The sequence below is a fragment of the Paroedura picta genome, chromosome 3 (assembly GCF_049243985.1).
Source record: "Paroedura picta isolate Pp20150507F chromosome 3, Ppicta_v3.0, whole genome shotgun sequence".
NCBI lineage: Eukaryota > Metazoa > Chordata > Lepidosauria > Squamata > Gekkonidae > Paroedura > Paroedura picta.
In genome coordinates, this window is record NC_135371.1 from 81,888,963 (window position 1) to 81,916,685 (window position 27,723).

The window sequence follows — 27,723 nt, forward strand, 5'->3', positions numbered from 1 at the left end:
TTCCCCGGGTCTCGGAGAGGTTTTTAAGGCGGCAGCACAGTTCTAAAATGCTCTCCGAGACCCGGGGAAGGCGCGGCTCGGCTTCCCCGGGTCTCGGAGAGGTTTTTAAGGCGGCAGCACAGTTCTAAAATGCTCTCCGAGACCCGGGGAAGGGGCTGCGAGGCCGCTCCGCCAGCCGAGAGAAGGCTTCCCGGACCACCCCCCAGCCGAGGCTCTCTGGAGCCTTCTGCCGGCCGACGCTGGAGGCCGCTCCGCCATATTCCCTGGGCTGCTTGGGGTGGGATTGACACTCGGAGGGGCCAATCAGGAGCCGCTTCGCGGCTCCTGATTGGCCCCTCCGAGTTTTTATCCCGGACCGGTCCCGCCCTAACTCCTCCCCACTACCCCTTACTCTTTTATTCAGTCCGTGGCGCCCGTGGCGCCACGGGCTGTTTACAGATTGTATAAATACAGGCAATCCTGATCCGAAGTAACATCTCCTTCAGGGCTTTCCCTGCACCGAAAATCCCAGTAATAAGAGTGTGTCGGTCTAGGGTGGGGCACAACCAAGAGCGCAGCCATCTGGCTGGTGTATCGTGTACTCAATGCACCTCCAGATGCCCTGCCAGCTCTGCTAGAGGCAGCAGCTGCCTGGACATTAGAGTTCCCTAGACCAGTGGTCCCCAGCTCCCGGTCTGGAGACCGGTACCGGTCAGTGGATCAGTCAGTACCGGGCCTCGGCTCCTCCTCGTCCTCCTCCCCGGCTGCTGCCTCGGGGCCTGCCCTGCCACTCTGCCGCCGGCTCACCTTTGGTGCTCTCCAGCGGCCACGATGGTGTGGCACTCCCCCTCGGTGTGGCACTGTGCAGCTGATGCTGGCAGCATCCCCCAGCAGGCTCAGGCGGCAGCGGCGACATCCCTCGGCAAAATGTTACCCCCCCTCTGGGCCTAAGTAAAATTGTCAAGTGTTGACCGGTCCCTGGTGATAAAAAGGTTGGGGACCACTGTCCTAGACTACTAATTCGGGGGGACTATAATGTCCATGGGGAACTGCCGCCCTCTGGTAATGGGCTGGATCTGGTGTCAGCCATGGCGACGCTAGGGCTCTCGCGATTTGTTGTTGGCCCTACCCACCAGGCAGGCCACACCCTGGATCTGATTTTCGGTGCGGGGCTGTGCGTGGATCCGGTCACAGCTACTGCCGTGCCATGGTCGGGCCACTATACCCTGAAGGCCCGGCTCAGGTTGACACCTCCCCCTCACTTGGGTGCCAAGCACATTTTCGCTCACCCACAGAAACTTATGGATCCAATTGGATTCCTGAATGCCCTGCGGGACCCAATGCCTCCTGGCACTTCTCTAGATGGACTGGTCAGCGACTGGTATGACAGAATGCTGGCAGCCATTGATGAGATAGCTCCCGTCCCCACCTCAAGCGAGCCCCATGGTATACTGAGGAGCTACGCAGAATGAAATGAGAACTGAGACGACTAGAGCAAATTTGAAGACTCGTGATGAAGAATCAAGAACATCTAGAACAGCAGTTAAGAGTGTATGAGATGGCGGTGAAGTCAGTGAAACGCAACTTTTACCTGACTAACATCGCGTCTGTGCCCAGCACAATTATTCAGGATAGTCCGATCTCTTACCGCCCTCGATGAAGGGCGCCAAAATAATAGCCAATTGGACATTAGCTGCGAGGCATTTGTGAGTCACTTCGCAGACAAAATCTCAAGACTTAGCCATGACCTTCCTTCAACTTTGGACACAGAAAGTGAACTAGATCCATGCCCATCATGGCTGCTAAAAACAACAGACATAAGAATCGGAGCACCTCTCCGGGAAATAATTAACCTCTCCCTCTCAACAGGAAAATTCCCGGAGGGTTTAAAAGAGGCAGTGGTACGCCCATTGCTCAAGAAACCATCTCTGGCCTTACAGAAGCCTGACAACTATCGCCCCATTTCGCATCTAGTGTTTCTGGGGGAGTTGGTTGAAAGGGCTGCTGCGGACCAAATATCAGCATACCTGGAGGAAACTTCAGCCCTTGACCCATTTCAGTCGGGCTTCCGGCCTGGCCATGAGGTAGAGACAGTGCTAGATGCCCTGACGGACAACGTCCGATGCCAGATAGACCGAGGCGGGTCAGCACTGCTCATACTATTAGACCTGTCAACAGCGTTTGACACAGTAGATCGGCGGTCCGCCTGTGGCCAAGGGATGCGCATGGTGGTGGCGCAAACACGCACGCGCAGCAATTTTCATGCATGTGTGCATGTGCGAAACTGCCATGCATGCGCATTTGCGCTCCCACAATGTGTGGTGGGTCCGCGCATGTGCACATGCACCGCCGGCATGCCGGCGGTCGAGCTTCCCTCTCCCACCCTCCTGCAGCAAGAAGATTGCTGGGCTGCAAGCTAATTGGCCGCTTTGCTCGCAGCCTGGCGAACTTCTCGCTGTGGGGTGGGGGTAGGGAGAGGGAGCCACGGCCCGCTGCCGTGAATACGAGGAACTGCCCTTAGATGGCTGAATTCCTTCCTCTGGGGCAGCGGACAGAGGGTAGTGATAGGAGAGAGAGTATCTAACCGACACCAGCTCACATGTGGAGTCCCACAAGGAGCAGTCCTCTCTCCTATCCTATTTAATATCTTTATGCATCCTCTGGCTCAGCTGGTGCGGAGGTTTGGGCTGGGTTGCCACCAATATGCGGATGACACCCAGCTCTTCCTCCTAATGGATGACTGCCCTGATTCCCCCCCCCCCCGCCAGATGTCTGGAAGCAGTGACAAAATGGATCAAGCAGAGTCGCCTGAAGCTCAACCCCACAAAGACGGAGGTCCTGTGGTTGGGTAAGAAGGGACCATGGGAGGAAGTGCGTCTGCCCAGCCTGGATGGTGTGTGGCTCATAGCAACACACTCCGCCAGGGTGTGATCCTGGATGCTTCCCTCACAATGGAAGCCCAGGTCACAAGGGTAGCAACGGCTGACATTCTACTACCTCCGCCAAACCAAGCTACTAGCGCCCTACCTGGACCCAGAGCACCTAGCCACAGTGATCCATGCGACGGTCACCTCTAGGCTGGACTTCTGCAACTCGCTCTACGCAGGCCTACCCTTATCCTTGATCCGGAAACTACAGCTGGTGCAGAATACTGCGTCCAGGATTCTCACTAAAACACCATGGAGATCCCACATCCGGCCAGTACTACAGCAACTTGGCTGGCTCCCAGCTGAATTCCAGATTAAGCTTAAGGTTCTAGTAATCACCTTTAAGGCCATATGTGGTTTGGGCCCAGTGTATTTGAGAGACCGCCTCCCTACCTATACCTCCAAAAGAGCCTTACACTCCACCACCTCCAACTGGCTGCAGATCCCTGGCCCCAAAGAAGCGTGCCGGACCTCAACAAGGGCCAGAGCCTTCTTGGTTCTAGCCCCCACCTGGTGGAATGAGCTCCCTGAGGTCAGAGCCCTACCTGACCTTCCACAGTTCCGCAGGGCATGCAAAAGGGAGCTCCTCCAGCAGGCATTCAGTTGAGGCCGACTGACTCAGAACATCTACTGATCCCCCCAGACACCTCCTGTGATTGAAATAATTGACCTCCCAATGTCATATTGTATTACTGTTGAACTGTTACAATATTTTATTGAAGGTTGCTCAATATTGCAGACTAATGTTCCATGTAAGAGTTATTCAATGTTCAATGTAAACCGCCCAGAGCTACAAGGAATGGGCGGCATAGAAATCCAAATGAATGAATGAATGAATGAATGAATGAATGAATGAATGAATGAATGAATGAATGAATGAATGAATGAATGAATGTTTGGCTGTTAATATCCTGTTGAAAGGGGCCACACAGGCCATCTAGTCCAACCCCCTGCTCAACACAGAATCAGCCCAAGGCATCCTAAAGCATCCAAGAAAAGTGTGTATCCAACCTTTGTTTGAAGACTACCAGTGATTTATTTTCATTTTATTGAGCTTATTTGAAAGCCGGAACAACCTATATCCATCTACACCTGAGAGAAAAAGGACTTTACCTGTTATGCATGTATTCTATGATTGTTGCACAGTCTAAATCATGGGTTTCTCCATCTTAAAAGTAGAGGAAAAACACACATCCCAAGCTTTATTGCGTTCACTGCCTTCTCCAAAAGCAAACAAACAATGGGACAGAAATCTAGCCACCACTAAAAGAAATTCCTACTACAGCCAGCAACCAGATTAGACATGCAGCCCATGTTGATGTCAACTGCAGCTAGGGAGAACAGAAACCAGCCAAAACAGAAATGTCTAGCACTATTACATTAAGACTGTTAAGCCACTCTTGCTGTTCATGTTTGCCACCAAGAGACTGCTCACTGCTATGACAACTGCGTTGGATGCTGGACATCAGCATAAAACACAACAATGTGGGTTTTGGTTTTCAAAAGAATTGTTAAAAATCCCAGTAGAATAACACAATGGACACAATACTGGAGTTGTTTGGCTGTGCTAAGCCCACCTGCCATAGGGGGTCTTTCTCCTCTGAGAATATCTGGAAATACTTCTGTGCCAGTTGCACAGGCGGCAGGGTCTGCAATTTCAAGTTAGTCCAGGAGTTGAGGAAACGGACCAGGTGTCGGAAGGTGTACAAACCCAGGCGGTCATTGCCATAATTGGAAAGGTGAGTCATGAAGATACTGATCTGAGGGGGAGAGGGAAAAAGAGAGGGTGACAAAAAAATCTGGAATTGATTGGCAGGTTTAGGCAAAATAGCATCATACAAAAGGCTATGTCTATTAATATGCTCTAAAAACTAAATTATAACATTGAACCAGATAAGGAGATGTGGGTCCTGAAGAACTTTACAGTGATGCACAAACTAGCTGAAAAACACAAGCCCTGCGTTGCTGGATCAAGGTCCCACCCCCACTGCCATCATCAGCAGATCTGATGTTCCAAGGTAACTCACAAAACTGCACATGGGGGAAATGGGCACACCCCCACTGGTCTCCAATGTCTGATAAAGTGGGGGGCAAAAAACCAGCTCTTCTCTAAATAAAAGGTAAATTATCTCTGAATATGAAGGTTCCATTTTTTTTATCTGCCATCTTCCATTATTTCCATCTTAGGTTAAAAACAAAAAGATACTCACCATCCATACTTTCCTTTTCCTTTATGCAACTAAGAACAAGCTATCATGAGCTATCATGATGAGAGTTATCATATTCTAAAGTCATGTAAGATGGTGCCTTATGGCAATGTACTCTGGAAGTTAATTATGCATTGTCTACAACAAAATTTCTCACCATATGCCCCAAATCTGCTCTCGAATCTGATATTCCCCTGCCATTCAACTTCTCAGTGTTTAGTTTTACCAGTCTTATTTCTCCTTACTAGCCCCCCCAAAAAAACAGCTAAAAATGGAAATTACTTTGAAAATCCCTTAGCTAAATCCATATTCTCTTCTAATAAATTGACACCTTTTGCCCCAACAACATGACACAATCAGAGAGGAAAAATGTGGTGTATCATAGCAGACACATACTTATGAGCAGTTTAACGAAAGAGGCAACCTGAACTGTTACAAACAGGGGACAGGCTTGCTATGTAGCAAAAACACTTCTGGAGCTCTGGCTAATCTGGCAGTGGTCAAACGTATATAGAAGTTAAATCTGGCTAACTGGCTCATCCCATGTAGCCTCTCTCTAGGAGGAAGAGCATATGACCCAAGTTAAAACACCAAGTACTTCTCAATCATTCAACATTTTATCTCAAATCATAGCAACATGGCAGGAAGCTGTGAGCATGGATCATGAGCAAGCCAAAGTCAGCAGGGAGAACAGAAGGGCCTAGAAATGTGGAAAAGCCAGAACTAGGCATTTGATCCCTCTGTGAATGAAGAGTTTGGAAAAACAGCCCCATTAGCAACATTTCTGCCCATTTCATTTATTTATTTATTACATTTGTATACCACCCTCCCCTGAGGCTCAGGGCGGTTCACATTGAATTCAGTGTTGTCAATAAATTAAAAAGCAACAATGGTAACAATAATAACAAAGACAAAGATAACAGTTTAACAGGATAGTAATCAACAGGTCCATGGTTTAGGTTTGGTATATGGATTCCTAGGAGGGAGGTTCGAGGTCCCAGTGGGTATTGTTGGTTCCGGTCAACCTCAACCAAATGCCTGGCAGAAGAGCTCCCTTTTGCAGGCCCTGTGGAACTGTTTTAGTTCCACCAGGACCCTGATGTCCCCCGGGAGCTCATTCCACCATGTGGGGGCCATGACACAGAAGGCTCTGGCCCTGGTTGAGGTCAAGCAGACTTCTGTCGGGCGAGGGAGGAATCATGCCATCCATCACATGCCTTCCCTGGACTATAGAGGATGACTGGCTCTCTACATGTAGAGATTTATCCTTCAGGCAGCACTCACGGGGTTAAGTAGCACAGTCAGGAAAAGTTCTCCTCCATTGATGATCTTATCCAGTTCACTAGAGCCTCCAGGATATTCATTATAGAATATGGTGTGTGTGAACAAGCCACATGTCTGCCTTGGGAGAACCTGCCAAAGGAAGGGAAAGGAAACATATAATATACAGTAATAAGATTTAAGAGAGAAGATAATCATACCATTCCTGTTCTCCTTATAAATTCTGAGCACGTATACCAAGTTATCAGCTTTCTAAGGGATCCATTTTCACACTCAAGATTGTTTGGCCAGTGCACACCATGTCCTCCCAACAGCTGTTTGACATTGCATGTTGACTGCACAGCCAGCACCAAAAACCTCTTGCTAGAGTGCACAGATCAGGGAATTTCACCACATGACAGAGGCAACAGGTTTCCATCAGCCCCTTCTTTTAAAATCAGAGGACCTGACAGAGTACTGACTATACCTGCTGGGCATTAGGGAGGAACTGCTGTGGTGCTTCTGCTGCAAGTAACCTTTTAAAACTGAGCTTTATTGAGATGATTGATTTTTGTTTTAGACACAAGCAGTATGATGATTTTTAAAATAAACAGTGGGTTGCCTGGAGACCTTTGAAACTGAGTGGGCAGGTTATAAATTTGAAAGTAAATAAACTACCAGATATTTGCAGCCACCTGTCTGAGAACCATAGTTATTTTTCCCCCTGAAGCGCCTTTCTTGCTTCTGCTGACGTTCTCTGTTATGCAAGGTTTCTATTACTTTTTTAACTGTATGCATACTTCTCTATCAGATTCTACAACTAACTGACCCTTCTCTTGTGCTTCTAGTTTATTTTTTATACTGCTAAATTATTGGTACCATTCAAAGCACAGCCTTATTCTTCTCACTGACCTAATCTAAGAACCAGCATAAACATCTAGCTAGATTCAGTCTCAGAGGAAATATTAATATGCTACTTCTTCACATTACAAACCTGTGGTGTTGCAATGACTAGAAACCAGAAAAACCAGGGTTCTGCTATAGCTACAAACTGTGGGGAAGTCACTAGCAACATTCATTTATTAGGATTAAGGGCACAACACGTGTTGGTCAATCTACCTACTCATTAAAAAAGAAAACAATCCCAGTTCACTGCCCCTTCTCAAAAAAAGGACATTTTCCTTCAATGGCATTATATGGACATTTTACCTCTATGGCCAGATAGTATTAACTTAAACTATAATTTGTGAATCCAAACATATTGTAACATAGCACAATTGGTAAACTGTGGTTAATAGAACAAAGCTTGAAATCCTCATTTGATGCCCATAGATGGTCTAGTATTCAGACATCACAACTAACTATGGTTTGTTTACAGACCAAGGTTTATAACAACTTCTGAGTTTGAATGTAACTACTATTTCTCATCCCAGTCTGCCTCAAAGGCTTGTTGTGAGGTAGACAGATCTTTAAGACATTGTTTGAATTATAGTTGAATATAAATATTAGTGAATTTAGAGTAGTGTAACTGTGGGTGTTGCTGATAGGAATTGGTGATAGGAATTATTTTCCATTTCCTTTCCTTAAAAAATGACTATCTTCCCATTTCTTTGAAGGTAGAACCACAGGATGCAAAAGCAGTCTCTAACTGTTCTCTACATCTGTATTAATCCTACTCAATATCGTTCTGGAGTCATACAACCACAATTTAAAATCCTACTGGATAACCAGAGAAGTGACACCTTGCATTTAAGCTCTGGCAACCAGACTTTAAATAATGGCATGTAGCCACTGGTTATCTTCCAAGCTGAAATATTAGCAGATTTGGATGGTCCCCAACCAGGGGGATAAAAAATAAGTTAACTTGTAAATAAATTGATAGCTTTTCTACTTACCATGATTCCATTGTGGATGAAGCCGCGTCGGTAGCGGGCTGGCTTGAGGTGAGGATACTCTTCGGTGCTTGTGACTCTTATCCCCCACACCTGCTTCCATGCTTCATATAGTTGCACATGGACTGGATACACACCTGAATGATGGGGTGCCACAGCATATCCCATGTCAGTGGGGATGCCATGCTCCTAAGAGGAGAGAAGGTGACACATTTCTGTCTATCATATTTTTATGCCGCCTTTTATCTAAAGATGGATAAATGACAAACACTCTGGACTCAATTTGTTTAAAAACTTACAAACACACTTCTGCTATGCTTTATAGCCAAAAAGACTCTCCGAGTTGTACCTAAACAGCTATCCTTTGGGGGAAACAACCTATTTGCTAAATCCATGACTTACATATCTTAAAGTCCCTATGGAACAGTCATCAAATAAACATGCCAAATTGTTCTGTTTTTAAGGATTAGCTTCTGTGATTTTTTCTAGGCTTGTCTTTTATTGTACTTGTAATAGCAAATAAATAGTTTTCAAACTCCCTCTTCCTACAAACAATGCAGCCATCTTAACAAAAGGCCTATGAACTAGACTAAATGTATTGGGGGGCTAATTGTCACGTTACTGGACTGCAAGGATAATATGAAACTAAGTATTTCAAAAACTCAAGCAAAAGAGGTTAGCATATCAACACAGAAGTTGGAAGTAGCTGACACAACAAGGGATAGAGGTCTTCAATGTTCTTAAATACTAGTAACCTGGAGCCAGGTGACATGCAGAAGTCCCAGTTCCATGAGAATACTGCTTTTACTCTGTGTGACTACTGAGATAATGGAATACTCCGTCTCTAGTTTTACAATGCTGAGCAACCTGTACAGTCACTGGAGGCCGTTTGAGAAACTTTGTGCTAAGCTGATTCAGTAAGACAGGCTTGGATCCTAAATGCTGCTGCCTAGTGCAGAGGCAGTCCTCCACTCGGAACATATCCCTCAGTCACCAGGTGCTTTTCAGATTCCTCTGCAATGGAGGACTATTTTCACAATACAGAAGGGCACAGTGCAAGAGAAAGCAAAGCTCAGGATCCAAGCCACAGTTTCTGGGGAGGATGCCAGGTGTGGGATGGTTAACTGGTGGCCATCAAGACTAGAGGACTACCTTCATTACTATTTTGCCCACCATACTGCTCTGCTCCCAACAGTATCTTACTCACAACAGCAAATTTCTTGTTCATGGTCATTTGCTCAGCCAGCACAGACTGGTTATGGAAAAGGTGAGGCTGCATGTGGCTCCACATGTGGGGGAACCACCAGAACTCCTTCACATATGAGAGCAGCAGGTCGTCTCCCTCGTCTTCTGCATCTGTACCTGCCAGGCCCAAAGCATCAACATCACTAATAAGAGGCTGAAGACATGAAAAGGAACAGCACCCCCCTCACAGACTCAAACCACCCCAAAAATGTAGATTACATTTTACCATATCATCACCAGTTGCAGCTTAATGACTTATATACCCAGCAGATATTAGAATGCCCCCTCCCCCCCAAAAGACCCATGATCACCTTCCCCCATCTCAAATTCTTCCCACCATGATCTATTAGTCTGGCAGAAGTTAGATAGATAGATAGATAGATAGATAGATAGATAGATAGATAGATAGATAGATAGATAGATAGATAGATAGATAGATAGATAGATAGATAGATAGATAGATAGATAGATAGATAGATAGATAGATAGATAGATAGATAGATAGATAGATAGATAGATAGATAGATAGATAGATAGATAGATAGATAGATAGATAGATAGATAGATAGATAGATAGATAGATAGATAGATAGATAGATAGATAGATAGATAGATAGATAGATAGATAGATAGATAGATAGATAGATAGATAGATAGATAGATAGATAGATAGATAGATAGATAGATAGATAGATAGATAGAGAGAGAGAGAGAGAGAGAGAGAGAGAGAGAGAGAGAGAGAGAGATATAGAGAGATAGAGAGATAGAGAGATAGAGAGATAAAATCATACTTCTATACCGCCCTCCCCGGAGGCTCAGGGCGGTTTACATTATAACAGAGAACCATACATAAAACAGTCTGTAGAACATGTACATCGATAACCAACAATTGCAACCAAACACAACACAGTATAACAGTAAACAATTGTAATACAAACAGGTCCAGGGCTTGTTGATGGGATTCTGAGGGGGGTGGCGACCAGGGGCCCTTGGTCGCTGTAGATTACGTCTGGTCTCGGCCGAATGCCTGATGGAGGAGCTCCTTTTTGCAGGCCCTGCGGAACTGTTTAAGCTCAGTCAGGGCCCTAATCTCCTCTGGGAGCTCGTTCCACCAGGTAGGGGCCAGAACAGAGAATGCTCTGGCCCTGTTCGAGACCAGGCGGACTTCTTTAGGGTCAGGGATCCTTAGCTGACTGGAGGCAGTAGAGCGTAGAGCTCTTTTGGGGGCATAGGCGGGGAGGCGGTCCCTCAGATACACTGGACCCTGACCACGAATGGCCTTGAAGGTAATTACCAGAACCTTTAGTCTGATCCGGAATTCAAACTGGTAACCATTGCAGCTAATGGAGAATAGGCCGGATATGGGACCTCCACAGTGTTGCCGTGAGGATCCTGGCTGCTGCATTTTGAACTAGTTGTAGTTTCCGGGTCAGGGCTAAGGGCAGGCCTGCGTAGAGCAAGTTACAAAAGTCCAGTCTAGAGGTGACCGTCGCATGGATCACTGTGGCTAGGTGTTCCGGGGCCACGTAGGGCGCTAGTAGTTTGGCTTGGTGGAGATGGTAGAATGCCAGCCGCGCTACCTTTGTGATCTGGGCCTCCATTGTGAGGAAGGCGTCTAGAATCACGCCTAGGTTCCTGGCGGAGTGAGCCGTAGAGAGCTGCACGCCATCCATTGTAGGCATGCGCGCTTCCTCGCATGGGCCCTTCCTACCTAGCCACAGGACCTCGGTCTTAGAAGGATTGAGCTTCAGACGACTCTGCTTCAGCCATCTCGTCACTGCTTCCAGGCAGCTGGCTAATGCTTCTGGGGGAGAGTCAGGGCGGCCATCCATCAGGAGGAAGAGCTCGGTGTCATCTGCATATTGATGGCAACCCAGCCCAAACTTCCGTATCAGCTGTGCGAGAGGGCGCATAAAGATGTTGAATAGGATAGGAGAGAGGACTCCTCCTTGTGGGACTCCACAAGTAAGTTGCCGGCGGCCTGATGTTTTCTCTCCTATTGCAACCCTCTGTCCACGATCCTGGAGGAAGGAGATCAGCCACTGAAGGGCTGTCCCTTGTATTCCAACATCGATGAGGCGGTGAGCTAGAAGCTTGTGATCGACTGTGTCGAACGCTGCTGAGAGGTCTAATAATATCAGCAGTGCCGACCCGCCTCGATCCAACTGGCGACGGAGGTCGTCCGTCAGGGTGACTAGCGCTGTCTCTACCCCATGGCCAGGCCGGAAGCCTGACTGGGATGGGTCTAGGACCGAAGCTTCTTCCAGGTATTCTGTCAGTTGGTTTGCGACTGCCCTTTCTATCATCTTGCCCAGAAACGCTAAGTGCGAGACGGGCCTGTAGTTGTTAGGCTCTTGTGGGTTTAGAGATGTTTTTTTCAACAGTGGACGTACCACAGCCTCTTTCAAACCCTCCGGGAATTCTCCTGTTGTGAGAGATAGGTTGATTATCTCCCGGAGGGGGCCCATTATCTTTATGCCAACTGTTTTCAAGAGCCAGGATGGGCAAGGATCTAGTGGGCATGTAGTTGGTCGCTAGAATCCTGTCCACTTCGGTCAGCGTGAGTCATCTGAAGTTACTCATAGTTTTCTCCAAAGACGGCCAAGGGGCCTCTAGTTCACTTTTTGTATCTAAGGTTGGAAGGAGGTCGTGGCGGAGTGTCGAGATTTTGTCCGCAAAATGACTCGCGAATGCCTCACAGCTGATGTCCAATTGGCTACTGTTTTGTTGCCCTTCAATCAGGGCAGTGAGGGATCGAACTACCTTAAACAATTGAGCTGGGCGTGAGTCTGCAGATGCGATGGTAGCCGAGTAAAAATTGCGTTTTACTGACTTCACCGGCATCTCATAGGCTTTCATCTGCATTCTATAAGATGTTCTCGAGGCTTCGTCACGAGTCTTCCTCCAAACTCGCTCTAGCCGTCTCGGTTCCCGTTTCTTGTCGCAAAGCTCCTCGGTGTACCAGGGAGCTCGCTTGAGATGGGGCTGGAAAGGGCGTCGGGGAGCTATCTCATCAATGGCAGTCAGCAGTCTGTTATGCCAGTCACTGACCAGGCCATTGAGAGAAGTGCCGGGAGGCATTGGTTCCCGCAGAGCATTCCGGAATCCTATTGGATCCATAAGTCTCCGTGGGCGAGCTAAAATTTGCTTGGCGCCCAACTGAGGAGGTGGTGGGAGCCTTAGGCGAGCCTTTAGAGCATAGTGGTCTGACCATGGCACGGCTGTTGTGACCAGATCCACATCCAAACCTGCACCGAAAATAAGATCCAGGGTGTGACCTGCTTGATGGGTGGGGCCAACAACAAATTGCGAGAGCCCTAGTGTTGCCATGGATGACACTAGGTCCTGTCCAGTTCTAGAGGACAGTAGCTCAGCATGGACGTTAAAGTCCCCCAGGACTAGTAGACTGGAGAACTGTAGCGTCCAGGCCGCCACCACCTCTAGTAGGGCAGGCAGGGCATCTGGCGGTACATTGGGCGCGCGGTATACTAGCCAGATGGCCACGCTCTCGGTTGATCCCCATCTGAGGCCAACACATTCAATGCCTGGTATTGACGGTGCAGGAAGGGTTCTAAAGGAGAAAGCCTCTCGGGTTAGGATTGCCACCCCTCCTCCCCGCCCTGCTGTCCGGGACTGGTGGAGGACAGAAAACCCAGCAGGGACTAGATCTTTGAGGGCAACCGTTTCCCCCTCCCTGATCCAGGTTTCTGTCACGCACGCCAGGTCCGCTCTTTGCTCTACAAAGTGGTTTTGCAGCATAGAGGTTTTGTTGTTTATTGACCTGGCGTTGCACAGCACCAGTGTCAGAGGCGAGTTGTTTACCTTTGCCTCCACCCTAGTGTCACGAGGGATGGGGTGGAGTCTGGAGGGGGCTCGAGTATGGTTGGTTTTCGGCCCCCTTGGTTTGATGTCCCTGCCTTTGCCACTTATTATTGGGATCCCTGACCCTATCAAGGCCCCTGCTTTTTCTCCTTCCTCAGTTTTGCTAGGAATTTGAAAGAATTTGCTTTCAAATTATGAGCTCTATGGACACTGTTGGTTCAATTCTTAGTTCTATGGTTTGGCTGGGGTTGATTGTTGAACCCCGGTTCTGTCTTTGTGTGTGTGAGTTATGTATCTGTGGGAGGTTGGCCCTGATCGCAGTCGCAGATATCGCAGATATTGATCACTTCAGTGTTTCCCATACAGTCCAGCTGCAGCACCAGAAAGAGAGGGGAGTATAGCAAAGGAGAAGGACCCAGCTTCCCTTTTCCAATGTCCTAATACCATCAGAAGGGATGGTCTCTCCCCCCACCCTCCGCAGGCTACTTTTAGCCTTTTAAAAAACAGCATGAGATCCTAATTATTGATCCCCCACGTCAAATCTAGTTCTGCCTTCAGTAACTGCAAACAAAATCTGAAATCACATTCAAAGCACAGGAAGGCAACAAATTCCCTTCCTTACCTGTATGGAAGAATTTCCCTGAGTAACCCAGATTGAAGGTGAAATTTGGGATGTGGCTGCGCAGTTCATTCTGGGTGTCAAATAAAGCCTGCAGTTTGGGAAAATGTTGTTTTAAATCATAAAATATGCAGCCCACCACATATGTCCATTCCACAGTTGGCCACACAGCTTTCAAATTAATTTCTTGCACTACAGTGTTGTTTTTCAGTGTGCAAATAAGGCAGCAAATGGCCTTAAACTACTGCTGATGCTGACCTAATTTGTTTCCTACTGTTCACTGGGTATTTTGGGCATCAGTGTGCCTAATAATCTCTTTATTTACCACCACCACTCTCCAAAAAAGAGAGAGAGAAGTTACACACAGTTTATTTAGACTTGTTCTTAGAAAGAAAGAAGAAAAAGAAAGAGCAGATAATTCCTGAGAATCTGTTTCATAATGCCCTGTGTTTGTACAACAAAAGGGAAGTTTAACAGCAAACCCAGGGGCTTCAGAAACCTAAGGTGAATTCCTTTGGGTGCACCACACACTTCTGCAGCTTGGCAATGCAGTTCACTGGACTGCACAATCCCATTTCCAAGTCCAGCATTGGCCCCTGGTTGTAGCCCCTTGTAATCATTCTGACAACAGCGTGCATTCCTGTATTCTATAAGGCAGACTGCCCACCATTCTATGTCCAGAACAATTAAAAATGGATGAATGAAAAGCTAACCAGCATCCCATGAATTCAGGAACAGTCATGCATGCACGCACACACACAGTGTGAGAGAGTCAGTATGGAGGACACCATAGATCCTCTTCTCATGTTACAATAGTGCCATGGGCGCAGCTGCAGCACGGCTCCAGCCCACATCCCTGAGTAACAGGAGGAAACTCTGAAGACAGAAGCTCTGGATGCAGTTCCTCCTCATGATATAGGAAGAAACAACACTGCAAAAGCTCCCCATGTCTAGAGTATAGAGTCACAAAATTGCATAGCTGGGGAAGTAAATCCCACCCCAGCATCTTGTAGCCTCCCAGACAAACAATGAAGACTGCTGTCAGCCAGTAATCCAACATATCAGGAGACATACATTTCCTTTCCTGATACTGAGCACCTAGGATGATTTGTGTGAAGAGAAACTCTATTGACTATATTACCCAATTAGATAAATATGAGGCACTGACAAGATGGGCACACGAAGAGAACGTGTGCAAGCAGCAAGCTTTAGCACACAGTTTTTCATCAGGCACAGAAGCCGTTTGAACGTTGCACAATGGCTCCCTTGGGAGATTTGGGGCTTTGTTCAAGGAACAGCTGACACCTAACTAATTACACCATCCAACTGCCTCAACTATCTACCAGGTTCAGTAACAATCCCCACTTAAGGTAGGTTGTTGCACATTGACCTATGGTTTGCCTTACAAATATACTATGGTTAAAAGTGGAGGCAGATAGGTGCTTAAGTAGCCAAATGTTATTGTTTGTTGCCTTGCACATGCATGCATGACCATACAGCAGGATTACACAGAAGTTAAACTGAGTATTTCTTGCTCTTAAATGTCAGTTAAATGCCTCTATCTTTAGAATATGAGAGAAAATTGTGCTTTTGCAGGCTACAGAGCAGACAGAAAAATTTTATACAACAATAAATTACATATGTACTGATTCAGTCTTAATCCAAGATCGTACGTGTTCTAATTTAACCATAAAGAAATTCAACTGTACGATTCTGCTTGTACAGCTATTTATAGCAATGCTAATAGAGGCAAGTTGCAATCAATGCTTTAAGCAGTTAGTTGAGAACCACTAAGTTTCTGACGAAGGTAACATGCCTCTAGATAAAAGTTTCCTGAAGAGATCACCTGGCTACAGAGTCCGTATCATAAAGGGTCACTTTTCCCAGTGTTCTAAATTCTGCGGAAGACTGAAGCACAATGAAGGCACTAGAAGGGATGCCGAGACCCGGGCAATAGAACCCACACAATGGATTCAGGTCACTACTGTAAGCCTCTGTGCGACAGATTTACATCTCTAGCCTTTAGATAAAAAGAAATTAATCCACAGATCAGTGAGTCCTATGTCTCTCTGCGACCCTTCCACCAAGCACAATACCTAGCTGTAGCTGCAATTACCTTGACGTCATCCACTTTCATGCGGGTGCCTTCTTTGCCAACAAAGATATCATCAATGTCTACCAAGATGTAGCGATCAAGAGGGAGGGAAAGCCTTTTGCCAGTGAGGAAAGAAACTGCATCCACGAAGACCAGTTTGTGCAGCCAGAAGTTGAGGTTGTTGCCGAAGAGGACTCTCTGGATGCCATCATGGAGGCCCAGGTCTTGTACCACAGTGGTATGGAGTGCAGCATCAATGCTCATGTGCGGGATGGATTCTGCTGACTTGGTCTTGGCTAGGAGGACTGGTTCATAGGTGGAATGATTTGACTGGAAGACTGTCCAATCCTCCCCTGGAAGCAGGCCCTTCTCTACCTCACTGGGCCGCGTAATATACAGCAACGGAGACTTGGGATTGATGCTGCAGTCCTTAAGTGCAAGGTTGGAGTGGAGGAAGAGGGGGAAGCCTTTCAGCTGAGCACTCAGTAAGCTGTTCTCATTGGCCTGTGGAGAGATTACATTAACTAAATGAAAGCTTGGCCAGAAATGAGGCAGCCATCTCTGAAGAACAGAGTTAACGCCCCCCCCCACACACACACACACATACACAACTTCCACAAGAATAGCCTTTCTGAGTCAATCCATTTTGTCCAAGCTGCTAGTGAGATGCCCCAGGATAGTTCAGAAGAAGAACATAAATCCACTAGCCCTCTCCCTCTGCTTGTCCTCTGCACCTGAAATCCAGAGGTAAATTGCCTTTGTACATGGAGGTTCCACTCAGTTATGGTTAACAGCAGATGACAGATCCATCCTGTATTCAAGCACATGTACTCCTTTTCTAAAAGCTATCTAAACCAGTAGATATCACCACAGCTCATGATCATGAACTCCAGAAGTTCCTTTTGAAGCAAGCTACTTTCTTTTGCTTGTCAGAAACCTACATTAAAGCAAGCATATCCCAACAAGGCCAAATCAAATTAGACATTTTGGAGCAAGAGTTTTTTCTACATTTGGAAATTAAACTCATCTAGTAATATGAAATACAAACACCTCTTAGTACAGTGTTGTTTTAATTTGAGCAACCCAAGGACCCCCATTTCTCCTCACAGGGAAAACTAAAACACATTTAAAAGTCTCAGTTACTTCCTGCTCTCTCCATGATACTGCACATTTCATGTTATGGAATACACATCATCAGTAATGATCAGCTCAAAGCAGATACAGATGCTGCTGTGGCCGCTCACACTGGCCAGGCTGGCTGGCTGGCTGGCAGGCCTAGGAAGCCCAAGCCTCACTGACATCTAATTGGAAAGCCTTTCCTCGGCTGTCCCTGCTGCAAGGCTCACTTGCTGCAATGTGGCCACCTCATGAAGGAAATGGCAGTGGAGCCCAATGCCTAGAAGAATAGTTGGCCAACACTTCTGCCAACCACACGCTAAGCACCCTGGGTCTGAAGCAGAAGTCATAAACACTCTGGCAGCTACTACTCTTCCAGCCTCTGAAAGGTAGCACAGCCTTCACACCTCTTTAACCAACACACAGCCACCACCATTAGCATTAGCTGCCATCTCTCTGGCGACTCAGGGGGGGTTACAACAAACAACAATACATAAACAGAATAAAATCCAATTTAAACACATAATTAAATTAGTGAATTAAAACCATTAGAGCTATTTCCAGCTGTTGACCATTTTTCACTATGCTACTAGAAAGGGGGACTGTCGTAACACCCTTTAGCTGAAGTAAATGTGGTGGAGGCACCTTTAACAATACGATTTATATATTAAAGTCTGGAAGAACTAAGGCTTTAGGCCAGTTCCAAAACAATTCAACCATGAATTTAAAAAAAGTCCAAGATGGCGGCTGGAGCAGTCATGAAATCAGACTGCTCCCAAAACTAAATAGGCCCAGCCCAAAAATAGCCACCAAAAAGCACCCACAATTGATCACTTCAAAAAAGAAACAAAAAACAAAGAAAACCCCACCAAATTTACTACAGATACCTTGAAGAAACACAAAAGAACGAAATCATATAACCACCACAAATAGAAGCAAGAACAAATAAGAAAAATCAAGGAAGGAAAAACAGAAACGGTAAGAAAATCAACCAAAATAAAACAAAGGAAAACAACAACGGCTGTCTAACAACAAAGCCCTCCAGGATTACCATCGAGGACTGTGCTGGGGCTGCCCACTGACCATTTACCAGGCCTGAACTGCCCCACAGCCAGAGGAACCCGGAGCTTGCTGGGAGCAGCCAGAAGGAACCGACCAACATATCCACCGAAGCAGCCTGTCAGCATCGGTACGGGAAGCCGCCCGCTGCAAAGGGACCCTTCTGCAGCCGCCCAAGCAAAGCCGGACTTCAGCCACAGCCTGACCGCTGTTACTGGACCACGCCCACCACCAGCACCGCGGCTGCCACCTGACCAAGCCGGACCCCTTGCTGCAGCTTGTTCCACCACTGAAAGGTCGCAGCCATCACCCACGCTGCGCAACAGAGTCAGGATGCCATTACCACGCCGCGCCTTCCACTTGCGCCCCCAGCCACCGCCTGATCAGTGCCAGGACCCCGCAGAAACAGAGCCGGGACCTCTACAAAAGCTGCCTCACCATAGCCACGCCGCGTCCACCAACCGTGCGCCCGACCGCCATCAAACAGAGCCTGATCCCTGCTGCTACCTACCCACCATCGTGACCCTGCACCACAGCCTGCACCACAGCCGAGCGACAAGCAAAAGAAGGAAACGAACAAAAAAGAAGAAGGGGAAAAGGAAAGGAACGTTCACATATACAACAATAAAGAAAGAGAAGTACCAAATTAGGGGGGAGGGACGGGACTCTCAGGCACAAACAGACTGTTCAGTCTCAGAAGGGGGAAGGGAAAATCAAGCGGACTACTAACAAGCTGAGTAAGGCTGATACCCATTTCGGGGGGGAGGGAGGAGGGCATAAACGGACATAACTTTATTCATAGAAGGAAGAAGGGATGCCAAACAAACCACCCAAAATTAAGCAGGAATAATTTAGGTGGGAAGAAATCAAACGGGAATAATTTAGGCGGGAAGAAATCAAGCTGGAAAAAAACTGTACACACAGAAAACAATCAATTCTACCAACTAATTGAACTACCCAACTACTGCCTGAACCACCCAAACCCACCCAAATCAATCAACTCCACCAACTAATTGAACTACCCAACCACCAACCGAACCACCAAACCCACCCCAAAACAATCAATTCCAATAACTAATAAACTCAGACTATACCTAACAACTCTCCCCCACTTGCCAAACGACGCTAACTGTCCAACCCAATCCCACCCAACCCACAAACATTCAATCCCAAACCACAACATGAAATAACACAGAGGCCACACATACACCACACCCACCACACACCCTGGACTGGGCAACCCTGAGGTGCTGCAACAGGCGATCGGGCTACCCCTCCATATACACTCAACAACTCACACCCTACACATAACGTAATAACTGTTCACAATTGGAACTGGGAAGTCCCGAGATGCTATAAATAGCGATCAGGACCAACCTTCCACAGACACACAACCCCCCCCCCCCCATAAACATTAGAAACCAGCAATAAGCACAGAACCAGGGCCGTCAACAACCCTAGCGAAACCTCAGAACTAAGAACTCCGTCGCCAGTTGGACCGAGGCGGGTCGGCACGGCTGATATTACTAGACTTCTCAGCAGTGTTCGACACAGTCGATCACGAGCTTCTAGCTCGCCGCCTCATCGATGCCGGAATACGAGAGACAGCCCTCCAATGGCTGATCTCCTTCCTCCGGGATCGTGGACAGAGGGTTGCAATAGAAAACATCAGGCCGCCGGCAACTTACTTGTGGAGTCCCACAAGGAGCGGTCCTCTCTCCTATCCTATTCAACATCTTTATGCGCCCTCTTGCACAACTGGTACGGAAGTTTGGGCTGGGTTGTCATTAATATGCCGATGACACCGAGCTCTTCCTCCTGATGGATGGCCGCCCTGACTCTCCCCCAGAAGCATTAGCCAGCTGCCTGGAAGCAGTGACAAGATGGCTGAAGCAGAGTCGCCTGAAGCTCAATCCTTCAAAGGCGGAGGTCCTGTGGTTGGGTAGGAAGGGACCATGCGAGGAAGCGCGCCTGCCTGCCCTGGATGGTGTACAGCTCTCTACGGCTGACTCCGCCAGGAACCTAGGCGTGATTCTGGATGCTTCCCTTACAATGGAAGCCCAGATCACAAAGGTAGCGCGGCTGGCATTCTACCATCTCCGCCAAGCCAAACTACTAGCGCCCTACGTGGCCTCGAAACATCTAGCCACAGTGATCCATGCGACGGTCACCTATAGACTGGACTTCTGTAACTCGCTCTACGCAGGCCTGCCCTTAGCCTTGACCCGGAAACTACAACTGGTCCAAAATGCAGCAGCCCCGATCCTCACAGCAACACCGTGAAGGTCCCACATCCGGCCCATTCTCCACCAACTGCAGTGGCTGCCAGTTGAATTCCGGATCAGACTAAAGGTTCTGGTAATTACCTTCAAGGCCATTCGCGGTCAGGGCCCAGTGTACCTGAGGGACCGCCTCCCTGCCTATGCCTCCAAAAGAGCTCTCCGCTCCTCCGCCACCAACTGGCTAATGGTCCCTGGCCCTAAAGAAGTCCGCCTGGTCTCGACCAGGGCCAGAGCATTCTCTGTCCTGGCCCCCACCTGGTGGAATGAGCTCCCAGAAGAGATCAGGGCCCTGACGGAGCTTAAACAGTTCCACAGGGCCTGCAAAAAGGAGCTCTTCTGCCAGGCATTTGGTTGAGACCAGGCACAACCAACAACGAACGAAGGGCCCCCGTTCTCCCCACCCCCTTCCTCCCAGAACTCCACCAGAGTGCTTTGGACCTGGTGTGCCATTTGCACGGTTGCATTGTTATACTGTTATATTATTATTATTGTTATAGTTCACTATACTGTTTTCTGTTACAACCACTGTTATTATTATTATTATGTATGAGTATTAATGAAGACTGTTCCATGTATTATTTATATGTTTAATGTAAACCGCCCTGAGCCTCCGGGGAGGTCGGTATAGAAATATAATAATAAATAAAAATAAATAAATGTGAAGTATTTCTCCATTTTACAGCTAAACTAAGGTCTCTTGACTGCCAATAGTTAGAACACAGGGAATGTAACAGTGGAAACCAAAAGCACCATGATAGCATCATGTGACAAGCATGTTCAGAACTTAACTTCATGTGTTCATGATATGACATTTTCACAATGTTCTAGAAAAACTACTCTACAGAATTCCAGACCTCAAACAGTTTCCTCCGATCTGGACCTCAACCACTAGTTTACTGACATAAAACTGCTACAGAGAAGCAAGAATCTAGTGGCTATATTTTGAAAGATTATGAGGCCTCTTTAACTATTGAGAAACCCTTGAAACCTTCTTCAGAGGCTTTGAGAAACACCAGAAATGGTGCGATTGCATAGAATATGGTTGGGGAGATTAGCTGCGAACATGCCCACCAAGGGCCCCTCCCCTTCCCACCCCCATCCAGGCCCATCATTGGCCATTTTGGGAGATGTGGGAGGGTTGACATGACTATATATGGTCATACCATCTGAGAAATATTTAACAAATGAAAAAAAATTAATTAAGTCCCACCCATTAAGGAAGCCCTTCCAGAGCTATCAAGAAATCCCAGGTTTTCACAAAATCCTGGTTGGGAAAGCCTGCTCTATGTCTTGACTTACATTACAAAAAGTCAAGGACTAGCTACATAACAATGTGGATGCATCCCTCCCAATGGCCTGGTTCAATGACTCCACCCTTTACAACAGATGCAAAATACTGATCTTAGTTACCATTAACTGAAGATGGGTAAAAGTTTAGTGTTGTGGTTAAGAGTGGTGGCCTCTAATCTGGAGAACTGGGTTTCATTCCCCACCCCTCCACATGCAGCCAGCTAAGGTGACCTTAGGTCAGTCACAGTTCTCTCAAAGCCCTCTCTGCTTCACCTACCTCACAGGAGTCCGTTGTAGGGAAAGGAACAGAAGTCTGGGTGTCATTAGCATATTAGTGATCTGCGAAATGACTCGCAAATGCCTCACAGCCGATATCCAGTTTGGTTATTATTTTAGCACCCTCCTTCCAGGGTGGTGAGAGATCCAACTATCCTAAACAACTGAGCTGGGAGTGAGTTAGCAGACGTGATGGCAATTGAGTGAAAGTTGTGTTTTAATGAGAGAGTGAGGCTGAGAGAGTTCTGTGAGAACTATGATTAGCCCAAGTCACTTAGTTGGCTGCATGTGGAGGAGCAGGGAATTAAACCCCATTCTCCAGATCTGAGTCCACTGCCATTTAACCACTACAAAACACTGGCTCTCTGGCCATTAAATGGTGCTTGCCTGAATCATATGGTCCCACTGGTTCCATAAGTTTGTAGGATGGGGATATGTGATTAGAGCAAACATACTGCTACTCACCACATCCACCAATCAGCCAATAAAGCAAGCTTTAGCATGAAATGTACTCAACCACACTGAAACCCCAAGGATCAGAGGGTCTTTCTGAAACGGTTGCATAGAATTGTTTAGGTCAACCTTTGTGACTGGAGTTTTAACATTAAGCGTATCAGTTTCCCAGAAGATGGGATCTGCAGACTATAAACTCTGGAACACTAATTCTACTGGTCGCTCTTGCTTGCCGCCTTCTTCCTTCATGTCAAGAGAAAGAGGGAACGAGCATAAAACTGTTTTTATTATTACAATATGCACGTTGTGTGGTCTATGTACTTTCCAACAGGACGGAGTAATGAGTTCTGAAACTGATGCTGTTTTGCAAGATGAAATAAACTTTTCAAAAGCCAGTTACATCCAGATATATTTTTCATACATCTGGAAGGGGATTAAAACATAGCATACCAGTAGTTAAGCATCCAACCATATCTCTACCAAAGATATCAATTTTATCAGTGGACTGGAACACAGGAGGGCAGGAAGCGAGAGAGACTTTGCTTTGGCATTTTAAAAGACTTAGCTGATTTATTATAGTAAAATAGCTTTCAGAGGCATGAGTCAAGCAAGCAAGGGAAATCAGAACAGAAGAAAAAAGATCACTGAGCAGAAGTGTCCATTAAAACAGCAGGACGGCTCCAAATTTGAGAATGAAGCCCCATTTAGAATGCTTAATTTCTGCCCTTGAATCTTAACCTTCCTGGCTTACACTTTTAAGCAGAAAGCTGCAATAAACTCAGGCTGCAATGGCGAGAATTGTCTTCACCTCCACCATGCAGAAAGTCAAAATAGTCTTGGATCAGAAACAACCAAGGGAAGCCAGAATAGAGTAGGGTTATTAAATGCTAAGCCAAGGCACTGCAATGTTTGCCCTCCCTCCTTCTTCCGGCTACAGCTTGTTCTCGCACATTAACCAATTCCCCAAAGGGCCATTATCATCATCATTGTACTTTCACCAGCAAAATTACAGGTGATGGTAGCCAAGTCTCATCTGAAAAGGTGCAGATTTGTAAATCCGCTCTTGGCATCAGTTAAAAACCCAGCACTTTTACTTATCGGCTGGGTGCTGGCAAGATATCAAGCCATTCAGTAGCTAGAAGTGACTATGAAGAGGTGTCCAAGAAAGGCTGACATTTTGCAGAGCACTGATCTTCCTGGGACTAGACCTTAAACTGAGCAAACCAAGGGCACCTTCATCCAAACACCTGCCACAAGGTCCTGAAAAATAGATAGATTTGGCACAGCCCATTTAAGTAAATGGCACTGAATGCCAGAAGTATCCTATCAGACTAAGACTTCAAAGCTCCATTTGTTCTCAGTACTATTGCGGTACAGAGTAGAAACAAGACACAGAATTTTTTCCCAATAAATAAGTTCACATCTCTGTCATAGAGAAGTTTGTTTTAAAAAAAAACATCAGTAAAAGGGTTGACTGCAAGTATGGGGGCAGGAAAAAGAAACAGCTTCTAGAGTTATTAGTAACTAAAGATGAATGTTGTCCAGTCCTTTACTTTTGTGACTCTGGACAAGGTCAGCAATACTTTTCCTACTCATATCCTAAAAGGTTTCATAACATCATATTCAGATACAAATTTTGCACACAAATCATCTGACTAGTTTCTAGAAGTTTCTGAGTTCTAGGAGACAGACGGACGTCATGGTTTTCACCTTCCCTCTTAATAGTGGAACTGAGCCTAAGTTTCATTCATAGATGACCTCCTGGGGTGGGGTGGGGAGACTGTCTGGATGCATGCAGAAAAATAAAGTTGGATTGCAAAATCACAATGCTGGGTAGCATCAATGAACAGAATAAAAATTAATCCAGTCATTTTTAATACCTCCCCCTTTCACACACTCTCTACCAGCAGAAAATAAACATACTGGGGAAAAGAGGTTTTCCACATTAAAATGCACCCAGTACCCATGCTGCAAATGCTTTCCTTCAAGTCATAAAGCAGTACCTTGAAAAAGCCAATGATTCCAACACCATACTCTACGCAGTATTTGTCCAAGAGTTCACGGTTCCAGGCGTCCAGGTTCACATACTTCAGGATGTTCTCATAGATGATCAGTGCAAAGCGTCCTCGGTCGTGGTCTGTCAACGTGGGCATGTCCCCCTTCCCTGGAGCAATCTCCGTCAGGTATTTAAAACGGCTGGATTCCAAGATGGCCACTATCTCCTGACCCAGCTGAGAGTAAAGGCTTTCCACAAACACCAGAACCAAAGGGTCTGTACGAGAAGAATCTACCACTTTGATGGGCTTTAATGGAAGTAAGCGTGAAGGGGCAACCTTCGGTTCATCACAGTCTGGGCTGGGGATATCCCCAGAGGGTTCCAGGCCTCTCTTCCACCCATATAAATAATATGCAGAGATAAAAACACTGAGCAGGCAAAAGGCAAACAGCAGGAACAGCACCAGTTGAGGAGACACCTGGCGGAAACTCCTCCGCAGTCTTACCAACAAAGTCATCCTTGCTTTGAAAGAGAGTTCAGATTCCTTCCCCCCCACCCACCCTGCCCCCCTCCCTCCAGGTGCTGAAACAGGAAAAGCTAAGGATAATTTCAATAAGAGGCCACTTGTACATTGGATCGCCTCTCTGGCAGTTCATTATCCATCCTGGTCTTTTTCATGTCACCATGGCAAATCCATTCAGAGTTCCCCTCCAAGGCAAAAATACGAGCTGCATCCCATCATCACTGTCTCATCAGGAAGGGGATTTGGCAGTCTGGGGTGTCTGGAACATCCCCTAGCAAGAAGGGATGCATGGCTATTCCTGGAGTGTGTGACCAGAGGCACCGTTCTGCAAAACAAACAAAAGGTAAAGGAAGAATAAACCAGGCTGCTGCAGGAAGAACTCACATCAAGGGATGCCTGAGCAAGATTTCCCTCCCCAATACACATTTGTAACCAGATACTCATGTAATATATTTTTCCTCATTATGCAAAGAGAGAACTTTATGGACCTGCTCATGTATCAGACTCAAGCTTGATTGGCAGACATATACTCTGGGCACTAGATGAAAATTAACTTTGCACATGCTAAAATGCCTCTTCCTCCTTTAAAAATTCTTCATGCACACAAAAGGCAATGTAATTTGCTCTTATTTTGACACAGCAATAATATAGTATTCACAATCATGATCTGAAGTAGAAAGGGGCACCGGGCACTGAACAAGGTGGCTCTTTGAATATTTTCATTTCAAACATGCAATTCCAGAACATAGCCATAATTCAAATTAAAGCCCCCACCCACCCTCTGCCCACAAGAAGTATCTTCAATATTCTGAATTATTTCAGACTCACCTATGAGACACAGAAGTTGGAGAAATAGTTTAGGAAATTCAAGATGAATGCATACTTGGGCTTGCATTAGGGGGTGCGTGAACTGTATATGTGTGTTGGAAGCGCCTACATTTGCATTATACTCATCACCACAGGTATTTGTTATTATGGCACTTGCATCCATTCCCATTAGTTTCTACTGAACTGGAAAGCATGGCTGCTCAACAGGGTCAGAAGGTGGCAGCAGAGGCAACAGGGCTGCTCTCCCAGCAATGCAGGGCTGCTGAGTAGCCAGCTATGCCTGGCACAGACCTCAGCCCTGTTAGATGTTCAGGAGCTAGATGCCACAGCACTAAGGCCTCAATGTCTCCTTACCCCCCCCCCCGCCCCCAACGGGGTCTGCCAAATTACCCTCGCTGAAACAGCAATTGGTGGAATTGTTAATGGCTCAGAAGCATAGAGCGACTGTGTTTTTGACGATATTCCCATTTTCATCGCCCTGCTGAATGTAAGGAATGTATGTTCCTTATCAAAGCAACACACATCCCTACTTTATATGCAAATATACCTCACTGGATCTTCCTAAAACTGAATCCTCTGTCTCCAGAAGGCAGACAGCATATGACGGACGGGCTTCAACCCTCCCATTAATTTGCATGCAAGGGAAACCAGAAATTTAGGTCTGCAGGTCCACAGGCTCAATCCTGGTGGGCCAACCAAAGGACCAGCTGGCATGCAGCTCAAAGAGCTCAACATCCAACAGGCGAAGGGCAGGTCCAGAGTTTGTTTTTCCAGTTTAGTCGCTCCATCCCAACATAGCTTTGAGGAAGCCGCCACAGTCCCCGCACCTGCTTCGGCTTAGCGTCAATCATTTGCCCCATTCGCCACAAGAAACGTTTTAATACTCAGCCGTTTGATGGCACAAAAGACCATAAGAATACGGCTGCCTTTTTGTACTCTGAGAAAGACAGAAGGAAACAATAGGTCCAGCTTTAGGCCACAGAACAAAATCACATTATCAGCCATTTTCATTTGCACTGGGAAGGGGGTGCTGTTAAAACCGGCCTATCCCACGGGCCACAGCTCAAGGAAGAAATCCTCAAAATCAACGTGGCAGCCTCTGTTTCTCCTGCAACACCTACAAGGCCACCAGGTTCAGAGAAGCCAGCCTCAAAAAGGCAAAGTAAGCAATGCCAGAAAAAGGCTGAAACCAACTTTGCCTCTGTCTTTAGAAAAACCAGAGAGCATTTCAGGCCATCACCCTCTGCAAACCAAGCTGCAATGCATGCGATGAGATTTTACACCTTATAGATCATCAAGGCCATGACATTCATTGGGCACTGTTGTACTTGACATGATAGACAAAGTTACTTGACTTTGCAGGAACCCCATATTTATTTACTTATACTTTAATTTATATGCAGCCACTCTCCAAATGGTCTCAGGGCAGCTTATAGCAGCGAATAAAACCCATACAGCATTAAGATTTAAAATACATCAAACCAACACATCCTAGCTCCAGTGCCCTCTACAAACCTAGTCATTATGGTATCCAATTACTGGCCAGGCATAAAATGGAGGCTAATGGGGGGGCTCAACTGGGGGCCACATTGGGTAGTGATGGTAATCCCTGGCCTCAACCAAATGCCTGGTGGAAGAGTGCTGTCTTATAAGCCCTCTGGAACTTAGGAGGGCTCACACTCCCAATGGTAACTCATTCCACCAGGCTGGAGCCAGGGCCAACAAGGCCCTGGCTCTGGCTGAGGTCAAGCGTACCTCTCTGGGGCTAAGGATCACCAGCTGGTTGGAATTAGCTGAATGGAGAGCCCTTTTGGGGGATGTATTTGGAGAGGCAGTCCCTCAGGTACACAGGTT

General features: G+C 46.7%; 1 protein-coding gene across 1 annotated transcript in view; it reads right to left on the bottom strand.

The window, feature by feature from the left end:
* NDST1 (N-deacetylase and N-sulfotransferase 1) overlaps positions 1-25,078 on the bottom strand; it is a 48,817-nt gene extending 23,739 nt beyond the window's left edge. The window contains exons 1-7 of the mRNA XM_077326572.1: positions 24,526-25,078; positions 16,068-16,550; positions 13,955-14,042; positions 9,473-9,627; positions 8,269-8,454; positions 6,398-6,526; positions 4,484-4,666 (exon numbers count right to left, since the gene is read on the bottom strand). Coding sequence (XP_077182687.1) covers positions 4,484-4,666; positions 6,398-6,526; positions 8,269-8,454; positions 9,473-9,627; positions 13,955-14,042; positions 16,068-16,550; positions 24,526-25,035 — 1,734 coding nt within the window. The 5' untranslated portion in view covers positions 25,036-25,078. The remainder of the gene's footprint in view (positions 1-4,483; positions 4,667-6,397; positions 6,527-8,268; positions 8,455-9,472; positions 9,628-13,954; positions 14,043-16,067; positions 16,551-24,525) is intronic.
* Between the last annotated feature and the right edge of the window lie 2,645 nt (positions 25,079-27,723).